The sequence below is a fragment of the Micromys minutus genome (genome assembly GCF_963924665.1).
Source record: "Micromys minutus genome assembly, chromosome: 1".
NCBI classification, from domain to species: Eukaryota; Metazoa; Chordata; class Mammalia; order Rodentia; family Muridae; genus Micromys; species Micromys minutus.
Window position 1 is genome coordinate 28,943,734 of NC_137969.1, and position 16,224 is coordinate 28,959,957.

Sequence of the window (16,224 nt, forward strand, 5' to 3'; positions counted from 1 at the left end):
TGGGATATTCAGCAGTCACAGGCCTCTCTCAGGGAGCTGTGCCCAAAGCTCTCCCTGGTAGAGAGGCTTGGAATATTCAGTCTGCCCCAGAACCCCCAGGCTGTTAAGAAGCAGAGTTGGGCCAGCAGTGGTGGCACATACTTTTAATCCCAGCACTTGGGAGGCAGAGGTAGGTGGATTTCTGTGGGCTCAAAGCCAGCCTGGTCTACAGAGTTCTAGGATAGCCAGGGCTACAAAGAAAAGTGCTTGCTGTCTTGAAATACACTCCTCCCAAAAAAAGAAGCAGGTTAGTAGACCTGACCACTGATCCTTCACTGTAAACTTAGGCACTTAACCCTACTACACCATAAATAATGCCACCTATACTAGGTGAGTATGCCCTGAGAAATGCTCAGCAAAAGTTTAGAGCCTGTCCATCACAAACAACATGACTCAAGGCAGGCTAGTGGCTTGCTTAGAAAAATGACCACTGTGTGCGTGGTGTGGCTGGTAGCATCCTTGTTCGATCTTGTGTCATCCTGAACTGGGTGAGCCCCAAAGTCTAATTCTCGTCAAACCATGGCTGACTAAGGTGTCCAAAGGCCTGGACTTTCCTCCAATGGTTTGGTGGGTCTAGGACTTACTGATCTCTCAGTAGTTCCTAGAGGAACAAACTCCTTGGTGAGCTGCCTGGTGCCCTTTGGTCCTGCATCAGATGCAGAGTCTGGGTAGAAGGCAAAGGCAGCACTGTTCTCTGCCCGCCTTGCTGAACCAGAAGGCAAGCTCCTAGCCTCTGGCTCCTTGTTTCAGATGTGTCCTTGTACCCCAGACCCCACCCTGAATGCTGGTCAGTGAATCCGGAGTTACCCCTCAGCCCTTTCTATGGGACAGAAAAAGGCTGTGCTTCATTTTGCTCAGGTGCTGCCCCTCAACGTGGTCCTCCCACAGTGCCTGTCAGGATGCAAACAGGAAGCTCCCAACTCAGTGCCAGGCTTCTATTGGCCAGCGACCTGCATGGTGGGATCACAGAGGCCCTTCCCCAACAAGAAGGGAAGGTCTGTTCCCCCAGCTCAGCCACGCTGAGGCCAAGATAGCTGTAGGCAGATGGCTGGGGCTTTTATTCCATGGGGGGGTTGCTAGCCACCTGCCCTCCAGCCTTACCCCTGCTGTGGGTTAGGTAGGCCGCTCCTGGGGCTGGTATGTAGAACCAGTCTGACCTCGGTTCGGTGAAAGCTTTCTCCTCAGCCTGGCCAAGGCCCTTATGGGGTTCTGGGTGCAGGTGGCTGAATGGGTTCCATCCCCCAAAAAGGACTTGCTGGGCAAGCTGCCAGGCTGCCGAGAGGGGGATGTCCGGGGCCCACCTGGATGGGTCCTGCCTGTACTGCTTGTCCTGCTGCCAGGAGACTGCCGTCTGCCTGTGGGTCTGAGGGAAGACAGGAACAACATCCCCTGTGATCAAAGGCACCATACCAGTTATGACATCTCTGCCCAGCCTCAAGAAAAGTGTTACTCACCCTGAGAATGCACTCTGGGCCTGGGCTGAGGGTATTGCTCCCTGGATGCCCTTGTAGGGAGAGGACCAGAGCTGGCCCTGTGGGACCATCTGCAAAGAAGGTAAAACTCAGAAGGGCCCAGGAAGGAGTCCCCCTCTACACTAGAGAACTTCATAAGGTAGATAGGAGGCAGAATCCCAAGCCAAACCCAAACGTCCTCTTCGCTAAGAGGCAGGGCTTGGGATGCCAGCCAAAGGCCATCCTCACCTGCAAACCCCTGGGCAGATAGTATATACTAACAAGCGAACTAATGAGAGGCTGTAGTGGGAGTGTGAGCTGGAAGGCTTGGTCTTTCATGGTCTCATACGTTTTGATGTATGGAAGTAATTTTTCACTTTTGACCTAAAGCCACATGTCATGAGGTAGGCTCTCATGGTACAATCTCATATCCTGCTTGGTAGGGACCCTTTCCAAATAAAATACCCAAGTCCTTCAAAGGTTCACCTTGAGGCCTCCCTGCTGGGCCACCTCCCGGATTTTGGTCAGCATTGACTGGAGCCGCTTGTTCTCCTCCTGTAGGACCTGGATACGGATGTCATTGGCTTGCACTTGCCTCTCCATGTCATGGGTGACATTGCTAGAGCCTGAAGAGACAGATTTGGAGTCTCAACTCACTGAGTCTGCCTCCTGTGTCCAATTGCACAGGGCCTCAGGGCAGAGAGGCAGCACCCCAGACATCCAGCACATCCTCCTCCTCTTCCCACCCTGATGCCACCCTGCTGTGACAGTGAAGGTACATTTTAGAGTCTGAGAGCCAGGTGAGTCCTAGAACTTGCAGCTTTGAATGTTGAGTAAAACAGTGGATTTTGGGGCTGGAGAGACGGCTCAGTGGTTATGAGCCCTGGCTGCTCTTCCAAAGATCCTAAGTTTGATTCTCAGCAATCATTGTGGCTCACAACCACGTATAATGGGATCTGATGTCCTCTTCTGGGCTTCAGACATAGATGCAGACAGAGCACTTATATACATAAAATACATGAATAAATCTTAAAAAACAAAATGGATTTTTTTTTTTATTCAAGGCTTGGCAGTGGTACTACTAGGACTTGGGTCACAGGAGGTCACCATGTTGGTCTCTTTACACTGTGTGGTGGATGAATGAAAGCGTCCAGCTCTATAAACTCAAACAAGTCGCTGCCCTTGCTACATCTCAGGTTCCTAGTTTATAAAAAGGCTGGAGACATGGCTCAGTGGTTAAGAGCCCTTCCAATGAACCAGGATTGAATTCCCAGCATCCACATGGCCGCTCACAACTCCAGTTCCAAAGGATCTACCCTATCTTCTGGCCTTCAGGCACCAACACAGTACATAGAGATAGATATGTATACCCAAAACATCCATACACAAAAAAATGATTTTTTAACAAATGTGTGGGGTGGCGAGGTAGCTCAGCAGCTAAAGAAAGATGTCTGCCACCAAGCCACTGCGCTTGACTCTTGGACACCTGGACCCAACTTCCACGTTTGTCTTCTGCCCACACTCCTGCTGTGGCAGGTACACACACAAAGTAAATGCACCAAAAGATTTTTAATTTTAAAACAAGAGGGTCCAGGTCAACTTAATGAGGCAGTTGTGGGCAGCAGAAGGGGCACTTGGTGCTCAGCAGTGACTACTCACTGTGACCAGCTGAGCAACACTGGACCTCCTGACAGCCCAGGGAGGAATCCCTTCAACCCAGGGCCTAGAACTCTAGAAATGTTGGCAGGAGAGCAAAGATCACCTGACAGGGTTCTGAGCCAATGTAGGCGCCCAGTGCTCCTGACCATGGGGTCCAGGAGAGTGGACAGTCGGCGCTGTGTCCTTGACAATGGTCCTGTAGTACATGACAGTAGGAAAGGAAATATGGAGAGTTGAACAAAGCCTAGCATGTGGGCAGAGCACGTGCTGAAGGAAGACAGGCATATGCCAGGATCCACTAAGGCAAGAAGGGCACTCACTCCCTTTGCCCTGCATTTCTGTATGTCGGCTCCAGAGAGAGGTGAGCAACAGATGAAGTGCTCGTGGCTCATGGTGGCTCTAGAACCATACAGCTCCCCCTCATGTCCCCATCTCCTCTTGCTGAGACTGAGAACAGTAGCAAACCCCGGTCATATCCAGGCAAGCTCCATGCCCAACTGGGTCCACCCTACCCTCAGCAGTACCCCCAGACCCCTACTTTGGATCTGGGTCTCCACTGGCTGGTGCAGGTCTGGGAAGACCACCAGCAGTCGCTCCCGCTCCTTCTGCTCCTCCAGCTGCCGTTGCAGCTCTGAGATGGTCAGCTGCAGGTCTGTGGTTACCTGTTCCAGCTCCTGTTTCTCCTGCTGCAGGCTCTGCAGCAGTTCCTGGGGGCAATAAAAAGCTCAGACCTGGCTCTAAGTTCTCTTGGGGGTACAGAAAAGGCTCAGGGACACTCAACAAGGTTAGAGGCTCCTCAGAGGTGAGGAATGCCTTCTCTCTCATCCTACCCCATTGTACCTGCTGGGCCTGTAGCTGGCATTGTCCCTCTTCCCTATCTTTCTGGAAGCTCTGCAGCTGCTCCTCCAACTCAGACCGCTGGACCTCAGCCTCATCCAGACTTCTCCGCAGCTCTTCCCTCTCCTGGTCCATACAGTCCAGCTGCTGTAGCAAAGTCCTCTGCTTGGCCTGAAGGGACTAAATAGGGATGGAAAGTCAGGGCAAATGTAAGGACCCAGAGGTCAAACTAGCCACCTTGGGATTAAGGAGGCTACAGTGTAGTATCCATGACCTTCTGTGCTATGTTTGAATGCAAAGACCAGCATGCAGATGTTAAAGTGCAGAAAGAAAGCAGCGGTAGATGTATGCCCAGTTGGGATAAGACCAGGACCCACTATTTAGAAGGCAGTGGATAACCTGACTTTTTTCCAGTCATACAGTTCCCACTCAAACAGGGCTCTTTTCATTAAGTCTCCAGTGTCACATCTGCCTGTGTCACTGAAACCCCAATATCGTGGCAACTACTGAATATAAAATCTGCTTCTCGGTAGCTATGTGGCCTGGGGCAACTTCTATAACCTCACCGAGCTCAATTTCTCCATTTAATGGAACCCACAGGATTATCTACCTCCTCCTATTGCTGCAAGGAGTAAAGATAAGAGGGCTGCAGAGTCTGAAGCTCAATGCTTGGACTATAGGCCTCACCTCCTGATGACGGACCATGCTGTCGACACGGGCCTTCTCCTTGTCCAGCTCTGTGCTGGCCCAGCGGATCTGCTGGCTAGCCCCATCCAGCCGCCCTGCCAGCAGCTGCACTTGCTCCTCCAGCTGTTTCACCTGCCTCTCAGCTGCTGCTCTACGCTCACCTTCCTCCTCCAGCTGCTGGGCCTTTGCCTCTGTAGGATTGAGTGAGTAGATACAAAAGGGAGCCCTGGGTGGGAATCTCTAAAACATTCTCTGACTAGGACTAAGGGAAGTCACATCACAAATCTGAAGCCCAGATCCCAACATGGGGCTCAGGACCCCATAAGGTGGGTCTGAAATGCAGGAGGCACTTTCTGCCCACTGATACTGTAACTCCAGTTGGGACCATCATCAAAGCATAGAAAGTGAGAACCTCCCTCCTATGGTTCCCACTCTCTTTGCTCTAGGAGCTTGGAATGGAAATGGAGGTACCTGTCTGGCTATACGATGAGTTGGACATGCACATGAGGGTCACACAAAGGGGCTTCTTACCCATGGCCTGCATGGACTTCTGCTGCTGCTTCAGGTCTTCCTCGAGAATGGCCACCTTTGTCTTTAGGTCACATGTTTCTATGGCAGCCAAGAAAGAGGCCTTTCAGAGGACTGCTTGGGCCCATGGCCTTCAAGCCCAGGGCAGCCTGTATGGTAAAGGCAACCATCTAGTGTGCAAGGGCTGCTTGGGGTGTCAAGGGAGGCCTGGAGTCATCCTAGGTGGCCTTGGGCCCTGATATGCTCCACAGGTTGCTGCATTACCTATGGCTCTCTGGACCCAGTGCTCTTCATGGAGATAATGGTGAGACTCAGAAATGACAGTGATTTTTTGCTCTAAGCCCTCAGCCAGCAACAATGGGTTCCAATACCTTCCTTTTGCCAAAGCCAGGAGGCTGCTCTGTTAAGGCAGGGTGTGGGTGTAGGCTTGGGAGTGACTACCTGGAGTGAAGTTAGAGTAACACCCAGCCCTCTCCCCTTCTGATGGGACAAGTCTGAGGCTGGGGTGCAGGAATTATTCTCTAAGAAGACAGAGCTCTAGCTGCTCAGTGTCACCTGCTGGATGTCTACACACTTCCTACTGCCTTCCTGTCCTAGAACTTTCTTTCATGAAGACTATTGGGACTCAAAGCCTGGTCTCTTGACTGGGAGGGGGAATGGTCATCTTAAGGTTATGCCAGTGTCTGGCCTCTGGGGAGTAGACCTGTGAGCAGCTGATGTCTGTCATGTTCACACTTGGCCAGGGTCCGCTCGGCCTCCTCTGTCTGCCGCTGCCGCTCCCCTTGCTCCTGCTGCAGGGTCTGCTCCAGCTTGCTCACCTGCTCCCTCAGTCCATCCTTCTGTCCCTCAGCCTCTTCCAGCTGGGCCCTGAGGGGCCCAACAAGCTGGGTGAGGGCCCCCATGTGTTTATTGAGGCGGGTCAGGTCTTTGCTCTGCTCTGCTGCCCAGTGACTCACGGTGGCAGCTGGCAGTGGTTTAAGTCCCAGGCTGTCCTGCACCAACTTCTGGAACTGGCCCAAAGACGAAGGCAAGTTTTGGCTCTCACATAGGCTGATAACCACCTTGCCCACCTCCCACAAGCTGCCCTGGACACTGGTGCAAGCATCACAGGGCACCAAGGCTGTCTCGATGGTCTGGGAGTAGACGCTCTTAGTTTTCTCAGAGGTCCCACCTGGGCTCCGCAGGGAGACTCTGACAGGGATGCTCTGCAGCCCTTGGCAGATCAAAGGCAAGCCTGGCACTGGGGAGGGAGGCTTGATGAACTTGGCAGTCATACATTCAGGGCTCCTGGCTGGTTCACCCTTAGCTGTGGGCTTGGTGATGGAAATCTCCCCTTGGTTTGCTCTTTTCTGGGGTCAAGAAAAGAAAGGGAAGGCGGTGAGAGAACTAGGCATGGAAGGTACCCAGCTCCTGGAGATATTGTTGACAGCCTTGTGCAATGCTTAGATCGTCAGATGCTAAGTAAACTCGCATAAATCACTGAGAATCTCCTTTTTCTCTCTGACTCAGAGGCCTGGCCTCTGCTCTCTCTGCTCACACCCTAGGCTTTACTCGGTTAAATATGCAGGGGACTGAGGGGGTGGCAGCCACATCACAGCTAACTCCTTCTGGGTTCTTGCCTGTTCTTATGCTACTCTAACCTCTTTGTACTAGGTTCCTCTCCCTCACAGTGGCAGAGCTTTCTCACTGAGTGACTGGGAGATTTGATGCCTTGCTATCCAATCAGGTTCATATAAGACGGATAGATGAGCATACCGAGGTTCAGAACAAGAAGGCCTTTCTAAAACCTCCCTGCATGAATGGGCAACTCCAGGAAACCAGACATGACTCCCAAGGCCTGCTTTCTTAACTGCAAAACCAGTGAGTGGGCCTTGAATGGGAGACTGTGGAGTTTGAATGTTCCATGTGAGCAGTGGGGAACCAGCAACAGATGGGGTACATGAGGTGGTGTAACAGTATGTGAGAGCAACCACAGTTAGGGCCAGGATGACCCACCTGGGGGACTGCCTGCTGGTAGTGCATGCCCAGCCTAAGCAGGTTGCTCCAGAAGCGCCTTACTGTAAGCCCCACAGACATGCATGGCCCTGCAGCCCGGACAGGAGGTATTGTCTGCTCCAAAGTGAGGTTTTCCACGTAGCTGGCACAACTCTGAAGCAGCAGCAGGAGCCTGTGGGCAAAATTGCTAGAGTGGGCTGAGGCCAAGGTTGGTACTAACACACAGTCTTCATATAATTGGGGGCTTTGAGTTCTGGGGGATTGACCTGGACATCAAGAACCTAGAGAATGCCCATGTCAGCTTCATGTTCAACCCAGGGCCCACTTCAGATTCACCCAGGGCCCACTTTCCATAGGGTGCCCCTGTGGCTTCCTGGATGGCAGCGCTTTCTGCCTTGTGGTTCTTCGGTTGACCAAAAAGCTGAGGAAAGGCAGCCTGGCTCGGAAAGTTCTGGGTGAGCAGCTGGCTTCCTTTACAGATGACAGAACTAGATTGCAAGAGCATCCCAGTGTCCTGGAGCAGGCAGGGCAGAGCTAGGACATGCACACGTTTTCCTGGTTCCAGTCAGAGGCACCTGCTTCAGGCTTAGCAGTCTTTGTGACAATTGAGACTTGGGGTGAGGGCAGCTAGGTCTCTTTATGCTCACCTCAAAGGTCAAGTTTAGAGCAGGGACTAACATTAGGGAACACGGGTGTTGGAAAAAATACATTTTCATGGCCAAGGCTTACTTTAAAGGTACAACTGTATGTTTGATACAATGACTCAGGATTTCTCCCTAAATTCAGAGGTAGATGTACCCTTAGCCAGGGGTCCATCATTGATATATCCTGAGCATCTCAAAATGCCACACTGTTGGATAGAGGCTATGACCTTTGCTCTAGGGTTCCCAGGCTGAGCTTAGATTCAGTGGCCCCAGACAGGAGTTACTTATACACAGAGGAAGCGAGTACTAACTCAGAAGTAGGCAGAGCTCAGCTGGGGAGGGTGGAAGAGGTAGGCCAGCAACACCTTTTACAGGAAAGGGGTGAGTGTGCAGAGCCTTGGTGGGTGAAGGGGTGCTCTGCCAGAGCAGGGCAGGCCTAGATGAGCAACAGCACAATGCCAGGCCTGGGAGAGGAAGTGTTCTGAACTAATATCCAGCAGCCCTGTAGACTGTGCAAGCACTGCTTTCATACCCAGAGTGCCTCCAGGCATTACAGGTCTACTCTGCCTTCTCTATCTCCAAGGTCACCCTGCAACATTTCCGATGCCCACTGGTCCCCTACTGCTTTACTAGCATGGACAGGTTTCAAGTACCAGACACCTGGGTTGTGGTCCTTACAAGGAGACTTTATAGTCACAGTGTAGAGATAGTGGGGTGACAGGGACATAACTGGCCTCTTTCTAGCAGGGTCAGGGTGGGAAAGACACCTTCCATTTTTGGCCTTGTGATGCACAGAGAGGAGACAGCTCACAAGATGCCAGAGCCTGGGAGGGAAATACTATGCAGTAGTAGCTATTGTGTTCCTGACCCACAGAAACCTGAGGTGAAAGCGGGCAGAGTTGTGGCATCGTGGGAAGCAACAGCAGATGGTAGAGCAAGGAAAAGGACGGGATAGGACGGCAAAACAGAACAGAATAAAAACTCGAGGTTCAACATCTCTAATGTCCAGGTTTGGTCCAGGCCTCACCTGTCAATGACCAGCTCCAGCAGCACGGCATGGGACAGCTGTGTGAACTCAGGGTCACCTGGCGCATGGTCATAGTGCTCCAGAAGGGCCACCATGTCAAGGTCACAGGCCACACGGTCAGGGAACTTCCAGGAGGGGAAGCGCACAGGCCCGGCCCGGGAGAACACATCCACAATGGTGCCCTGCAGGTCAGTGAGGTCCTTGCGCAGGCTGTCCATACAAGCCTGGCTGCCTAGCAGATGTGCCATCCCCACGGCTCCTGGAGTTGAGAGAGGAGCCATGGACAGCCAAAGTGGCGTGGCTACTTCCAGAAGAATCTTATAAACCCCTGTCCTGCCTAGGTGTTCCACATCTACCTCTAAATTTAGGGAGAAATCCTGAGTGATTGGCCGTTTAGAACCTGGTTCTGGATGTCTTGGCCAGCTTCCCTTTCACCAACCCAGCCCCATGACTACCCCCAGAGAACCTGCTTACCCCAGGCCTCCCTTCCTACATGGGAGCAGGGATGAGTCTCCTGCCTGTAGAGAATAGAGGAAGCCCTGAATGAGTGAAGTCCTGAACAGATGTATGCTGCTGATATGAGCACAGCAATACCAAGGACTGCAGAGCCTCAGACCCACAGGGAATGGCAAGCGTCCCTGGGGTGCTGAGTACAAGAGTTGACAGTGCACTCGACCATGTCCACCCCGCTTCCTCCCTGCTCCCTGCTGTGCTTCAACTTAGCCTGAAGACTGCCCACCTCAGAGATGTACCTACCAAGATTAGCTTAACCTGTCTCCTTGATACAGCTGCATCCCCCAAACTGTGCCTCCTTGTGCAGCTGTAACCTTCCCTCCCTGTTCAACTCTATCCAGTAAACACACTATGCACCTGGGATGCTGTGGTTTCTCTATCCCAACCTCAGGCTTTCTTTGTGTCTATATTTTCTTCATCTCATCTCTGCTCCCAGTCAAGTCTAAGTCAGGAGCCATGGTAGTAGACAGCCAAAACACATCATAGCTTCAGCATGACAGGGAATGCCAGAACCTATCCCTACCCCTACTATCATGCTCACTGGGTGAGCGTGCACACTGTGCCCTTTGAGCTCATTACTACATGACCTGGTCACCAAGTCTGAGACTTGAGGACCAGCCTGGGCCCAAAGGTACTGGGAAACTCAGAGATATCTGGGGTGGTCTGTAGCAGACTCTGGGTTTCCCAGAAGACTTCTTCTGCCCTCACCTCTCACAGATGTTTGCCCATGAAGCTGGAGTGGCCGATTATGTCCAGCTTTTGGACTAGGCTGTGAGACCTGGGATTCATGCAGGTGCCTGGTTTTCTGGCTCCTGGCTTCTTGGTTCAGGGCTGGCCGCAAGCGGCCCTCCCATCCCTGGGAATGGATACACAGGAGAGTGAGAGAGGACACAGGTGGGAAGGTGTCCGTGAAGATTGGGTGGTGCCATCTGCAAGGTGAAGACCTGAAGGTGCCCAGGTTAGAGGAAGGGGTGAGGAGAAGACTGGGGAGCACACCGCCTTCAGCCCATCCAGGGTGGGCAAGCTTCAGTGCTGCCCCTTTGCTACAGAGGACAGACACCGGAGTCCAGAGAAGCCATTCGGGCAGGAGGCATTTACAATCTAGCATCTTTCTTCCATCCTTAAGCCATGCTGCTTCTAGAGCAGCTGTGTCCAAAGCAGACAGACAGACAGACAGACAGACAGACAGACAGACAAACCACACAATGAACAGTGACTTGGAAACTGATGTAAAACCAGCAGCTGCACAAGGCTACTTTCCCATTCCCCTTCCCCTTCCCTGAAAAGGCTGTAAAAGCAGGAACTCCAGTGGCCCTCCCTTCTTCACTGAAGACCTCATATAAGCATCCTCTGGGAAATCTAGGTGGTAAGGAATATCACCGGAGATGGCTCAGCAGGTAAAACACTTGCCATCAAGGCTGACAACCTGAGTTTGATCTGTGGAGTTTATTCTACAGTACGAGGAGAGCATCAATTCATAAAAGTTGTCCTCTGACCTCCACACACACACACGTGTACACATGAAGACATATAAACATATTAGTAAACAGGTAAAGTTTTTAAAAAGAATAAGAGTGAACAGTCTATTTTGGTTTGTGAATTGTCTCACACAGGCTCATGTATTGGTGGCTTGGTTACCCATTGGTGAGCTCTGGGGAGGTGACTGATGTTGAAAGTTTTGATGTACTATTAGGTCCATAGATGCACAATATGATGGCATTTCTGGGAGGTAGTACGAAGTAGAGGGTGGGGCCTGGTTGGAAGAAGTAGGTCACCAATAGTGTGTCCCTAGGGGCTATGCCTTGCCCTGGATCTCCCTCTGCTTTTACTCTCTGCTTCCTGTCTGCCAATAGGTGAAGAGCCTCCTCTTCTACATGCTCCTGCCATCTCACCACCTGCCCAGAGTCAACAGGGGACTTACGTCTCTGAACCAGAGAGCCAAAATAAATCTTTCCTCCTTTAGGCAACAAGAAGAGACGTCCTAAGTTTCCTCTCTTTATTACTGTTAGAACATAGACTTTATCTTCCAGTTATATTACTTTGAATGGCTGTCCATAAAAATACAAAGATTTCCTGGTGTCATTGGGATCTTTGTTTCTGAAAGCTCCAAAACATAAAGATTTATTTATTTTTAATTAAAGAATGTGATAGTCTGGATGAGAATGGTCCCTATAGGCCCATATTTAGGGTCCCAGTTGATGGAAATGTTTGGAAAGGATTAGGAGGTGTAGCCTTGTCAGGGGAGGTGTGTCATGGGGGTAGGTTCTGAGCTTTCAAAAGGCCTAGTTCTCATCTCTCTCTGCCTGCATCTTTTCAGATCAGATGTGTGTTCTCAGCTGCTGCTCCAGCACCCTACCTGCCTGCCTCCATGATGACCATGGATTCATCTGCAGGAGCTGTAAGCTACTCTTAATTAAATGGATCTTTCCATTAGCTACCTTGGTCATGGCATCTCTTTACACAAATAAAACAGTAATTAAGACAAAGCATTTGTAATGTTTTAGTTATCATATGTTATGTTTATGAAGGCTTCATCCTTAGTGCCTGCTGAGGTCAGAAGAGGACTGTGGATCCTTTAGAACCAGATTGCCAGTGGTTATAAGCCACACGTAGGTGCTAGGAACTAAATCTGGGTCCTCTGCTAGGGCAGCCAGTGACCTCTGAGGCATCTTTCAGCCCTCATAGCAAGACTATTGTAAAATACATTTTTACGCTTTTCTTTCTTTTCTTTTTACATTTATTTATTTATTTATTTATTTATTTATTTATTTATTTATTTATTTATTTTGAGATAGGGTTCGCTATGAACATATAAACCAGGCTGGCCTCCAACTCAGAAATCCACCTGCCTCTGCCTCCCAAATGCTGGGATTACAGATGTGTGCACCCAGACTTGCTTTTTTTTTCCTTTGGAAATATGTCTTAGTAGTTGTAGGGTTCTCAGTCATGAACCAGTGATAGGTAAGTTAAAATATGATTTTCCCTCACCTAAACCACATCAAAAGGAGTAAAAAGAAAGCTGGAGAGATGGTCCTCTTGTAGAGGACCCAGGTTGGCTCTCAGCACCCACAATCATTTATCTGTGACTGATTCCAGACAATGTGATGTCCTGTGTCGTCTCTGCAGGCACTGCACCCATGTGGTAGCCAGACATGCCTGCTGGTGAAACACCCACACATAAGTATAAAAAAGTCTTTTTCAAAAGGATTTTGTTTAAAAAGAAAACACTAAAAGGGGACTTGAATTTTATTAGCGTAAATTACTAAAAATATTATTTCAACATGAACTCAATATGAATTTGATGTTTTCATACATTATTTTAAAATTTTTTGAGATTAGTTCTCACAATGAAGTCCTGCCTGGCCTGAGACTCACTACATTGACCAGGCTAAACTTGAACTCAAAGATTTGCCTGCCTTTGCCTCCCAAGTGCTGGGATTTAAGATGTGATTCACTATTTATTTTTATTTGTGTGTGTGTGTGTGTGTGTGTGTTGTCTATGAGTACCCATGGAGTCTCAGGTGTTGGGTCCCCTGGAGCTGACGTTACAGGTGGCTCAGCCATCTGACACAAGTGCTCGGAATTGAACTCAGGTTTGGTTGTCTGAAAAAGCAAAACAATGCTCTTAACTGCTGAGTTCTCCTTCCATCCAGGCTTCTTTAAAAAGACAGTTTGGTGGTGAGTTTTGTGCACTACATAGCTCTAGCTGTCTCGTAACTCACTACGTGGACCAGGTTAGCCTCAAACTCACAGAGATCCACTGTCTCTGTCAAGTGCTGGGATTAAAGATGTTTGCCACCTTACCTGGTCCTATTTCAAATACTCGAAAGCCATTGGGGGCTGGCCAGTGGTTAAAGTACAGAGAAAGGCTTAAATGTTTTGTGCTCATCAACAGTAAGATTAAACATCTACTACCTGCTAGGGTCAGGCAGGGCATGGTGACACAGGCCTACAATCCTAGCACTTGGAGGCTAAGGCAGGAGAGATGCAGGTTCAAGAGCAGCCTGGGCTATATAGTGAAACTGGGAGGGAGGGAGAGAGATCCTTTAGGAACACTAACTATACCTGAGTTTCCCTACAAGGAATAATACTCACATACAAACAAACACATTACACTCATATTCTCCCATGTGTTGGCTTGGCAACTGCGTCTGGGGAGATAGTGCAGCCTGAGAGATTATGTCCCCAAGGAACAAAGTGGGGACAATGGGGAGAGCAGCAACGAAAGGAAACATCCTGGGAAGGCCATGGAGGTAATAAAGCAAGCAAGAAATCCCAGTCTGGGGAAAAGCATATTCAGGAGGCAAAGCCCTTTAAGCTCCCAAGTGCCAAAAAAATATTGATCTGTTTGCCAGGCCCCCCTTGGATACCAATTCCCATGAGATTCTGGGTCAAAACATCAAGAATATTCAAAGTTAAGCAGAAACTATGGCTTGGCAGTAGGGCACTTGCTTAACCTTTGAAGCCCCGGGTCAATCCACAGCACCAGAAACATAAATGCACACAGAATATCCACAGTCACCTTCTACCGATTCCTTTAAAAACAGAGCATATGCAGATACATAGTGTGAGAAGCACAGATCGTGTGCCAAGTGGAAGAGCTTATGACATGGACTTTCTCTAATTTCTAGTGTACCTGTGACCTGTGACGGCACGGTGCTGCTCTAATGGGACCAACATTATCACGAAAGCGGCAGCAGCTCATAATGTTATTTGATGTTTTCTGATTCCTAAGGAAGAGTAGGAGCCTTTCCTTCTCTCTATTCAACCTCCAGTCCCTCTCTCAACCAACTAATGTCTGAAGTCCATGCTTATTCCCAGCCAGTACACTCACTGAGATCTAGTCACCACTAAAGAAAACATTTTTGAAACTCTAAAACCTCCTACATGGCAATTTCCAATCTCTGGCTGTCTTAGGTAGGATGTCACTGCTGTGAACAGAAAACATGTCCAAGGCAACTCTTATAAGGATGCCATTTAATTGGGGCTGGCTTACAGGTTTAGGGGTTCAGTCAGTTATTATCAAGACAGGGGCATGGCAGAGTCCAGGCAGGCGTAGTGCTGGAGGAGCTAAGAGTTCCTCTTCTTTTTCCAAAGGCAGCTAACAGAAGACTGGCTTCTAAGCAGCTAGGAGGATATTAAAGCCCATGTCCACAGTGGCACACCTAATCTAACAAGACCACACCTTCTAATAGTACCACTCCCTGGGCCAAGCATATATAAACCATCACATCCCATTCCCTGGCTCCCACAGGCTTGTTCCAACATGAGTCAATGGGGCCCATACCGAAACATAGCATAATGCAAAATATATTTAGTCCAACTTCACAAGTCCCCATACTCTATAGCAGTCTCACCAATGTTCAAAAAAATATGTCCAAAGTGCAAAGTCTCTTCTAAGATTCAAGCAGTCTCTTAGCTGCAATCCCATATAAAGTCAAAAATACTGGCCAAAGAAAAACAGAAAACCAGCTGGGCAGACTCTAAAGTCCATCTCTCCACATCCAATATCAAAGCATCCTTTGAATCTTCAGCTCCTTTCATCCTTGTTGCCTGCTGCTGGCTGATTTGGCATTCAGCAGCAACAAACCTCATTCTCTTGGGCTGAGAGTCTAACTCCCTGTTAGCAGCTTTCTATCTCCCGACTCCAGCATCTCTAACATCTTGGGGCCTCCAAGGCAACTTCAACTTTACAGCTTCTTATTCCAATGGTCTGGGATCCACACGTGATCTGAGCTCCTCCAAAGGGCTTGGGTCACATCTCCAGCTCTGCCCTCTGTAGCACTCTAGGCTCTGATTGACTCCACTCCATTGCTGCTGTTCCTAGTGATCATCCCATGGTACTGGCATCTCCAATACACTGGGATCTTCAACTGCAACCAGGTTTCACCAATAGCCTCTCATAGGCTCTCCTCGTGGTGTCAAGCCTCAACTACTTTGGATTATCTCTTTAGTCCTAGGCCATTAACTACAACTGCACCTTCCCCAATGGCCTTCCATGCCTTCTCACAGAGCTGAGCCTCGGCTGCTCTTCATGACCCCTTCATGCCTTCAAAACCAGTACCACCTGGTGACTCTGTACATTACTAAGTACAGCTCCAGCACGAGGTACAACCTGGTTATCTCTGGAACACAGTTTCTTTGTGCTCGCAGAAAACACTTCCCAGAAGATTTCACCGCTAATTTCTTAGCTCCAGCTAACCAGCATCAATTGTCCCAGTAGTCTCTGCTATTCTGGACTCTAAAGTCAGCCACACAACCAAAGCTGCGATTCTGCTTCTTGTTGGCTGGACCACGATCCCCCTTTACAATAAAGCTTTCTGTTTTCCAACTCCCTCACTGCCTAAGCGTGACTGTCCTGGAACTTGCTCAGTAGATTCACCTTGAACTCAGAAATCTGTATGGCTTTGTCTCCTGGGATTAGGCGTGAGCACCATGTCCTGGGCTCCTTAAGGAGGGATCAGGAGGAGGTAGTGCTGAACCGAAAAATTGGGCTAAAAGAAAGTAGTAAGTGGGACACTATGGCAACGGGTCTAATGGGAGGAGAATTCTTCAAAATGACAGGCCAAACAGGAAAGAAGGGGCGGTCGTGGGGGTGACGTGGGGTGTGCTGGGGTGTGAACCGGCTAGGGTCGGGAGGGGAGTTCAGCAGATGAAGTAGAATGGCTTACCTGTCTCCGGCGTCGCAGCCTCAGCTCTGTGTCTGGCTGGCTCACAGAACTTCCTCTAGAGGGCCTACTGCTCCTGGGATCCCTCCAAACTCTAAGCTGGGCGCCCAGGCCGCTGCCATGGCAACGGCGTACCGCGCCATCGAGCACACGGGGGGCGGGGCTGGAAGTGCGAC

General features: G+C 49.8%; 1 protein-coding gene across 1 annotated transcript; it reads right to left on the minus strand.

The window, feature by feature from the left end:
• Nucleotides 1-1,152: 1,152 nt before the first annotated feature.
• On the minus strand, nt 1,153-16,128 carry CCDC157 (coiled-coil domain containing 157; the record flags this gene model as incomplete). The annotated part of the gene is made up of 11 exons (XM_080932043.1): nt 16,052-16,128; nt 8,868-9,126; nt 7,197-7,368; nt 5,905-6,550; nt 5,205-5,282; nt 4,674-4,864; nt 3,990-4,166; nt 3,688-3,856; nt 1,977-2,116; nt 1,494-1,582; nt 1,153-1,402 (listed from the first exon to the last, which is right to left on the minus strand). Exons 2-11 carry the CDS (start codon nt 9,113-9,115, stop codon nt 1,153-1,155), a joined length of 2,160 nt encoding a protein of 719 aa, XP_080788169.1. The 5' UTR covers nt 9,116-9,126; nt 16,052-16,128.
• Between the last annotated feature and the right edge of the window lie 96 nt (nt 16,129-16,224).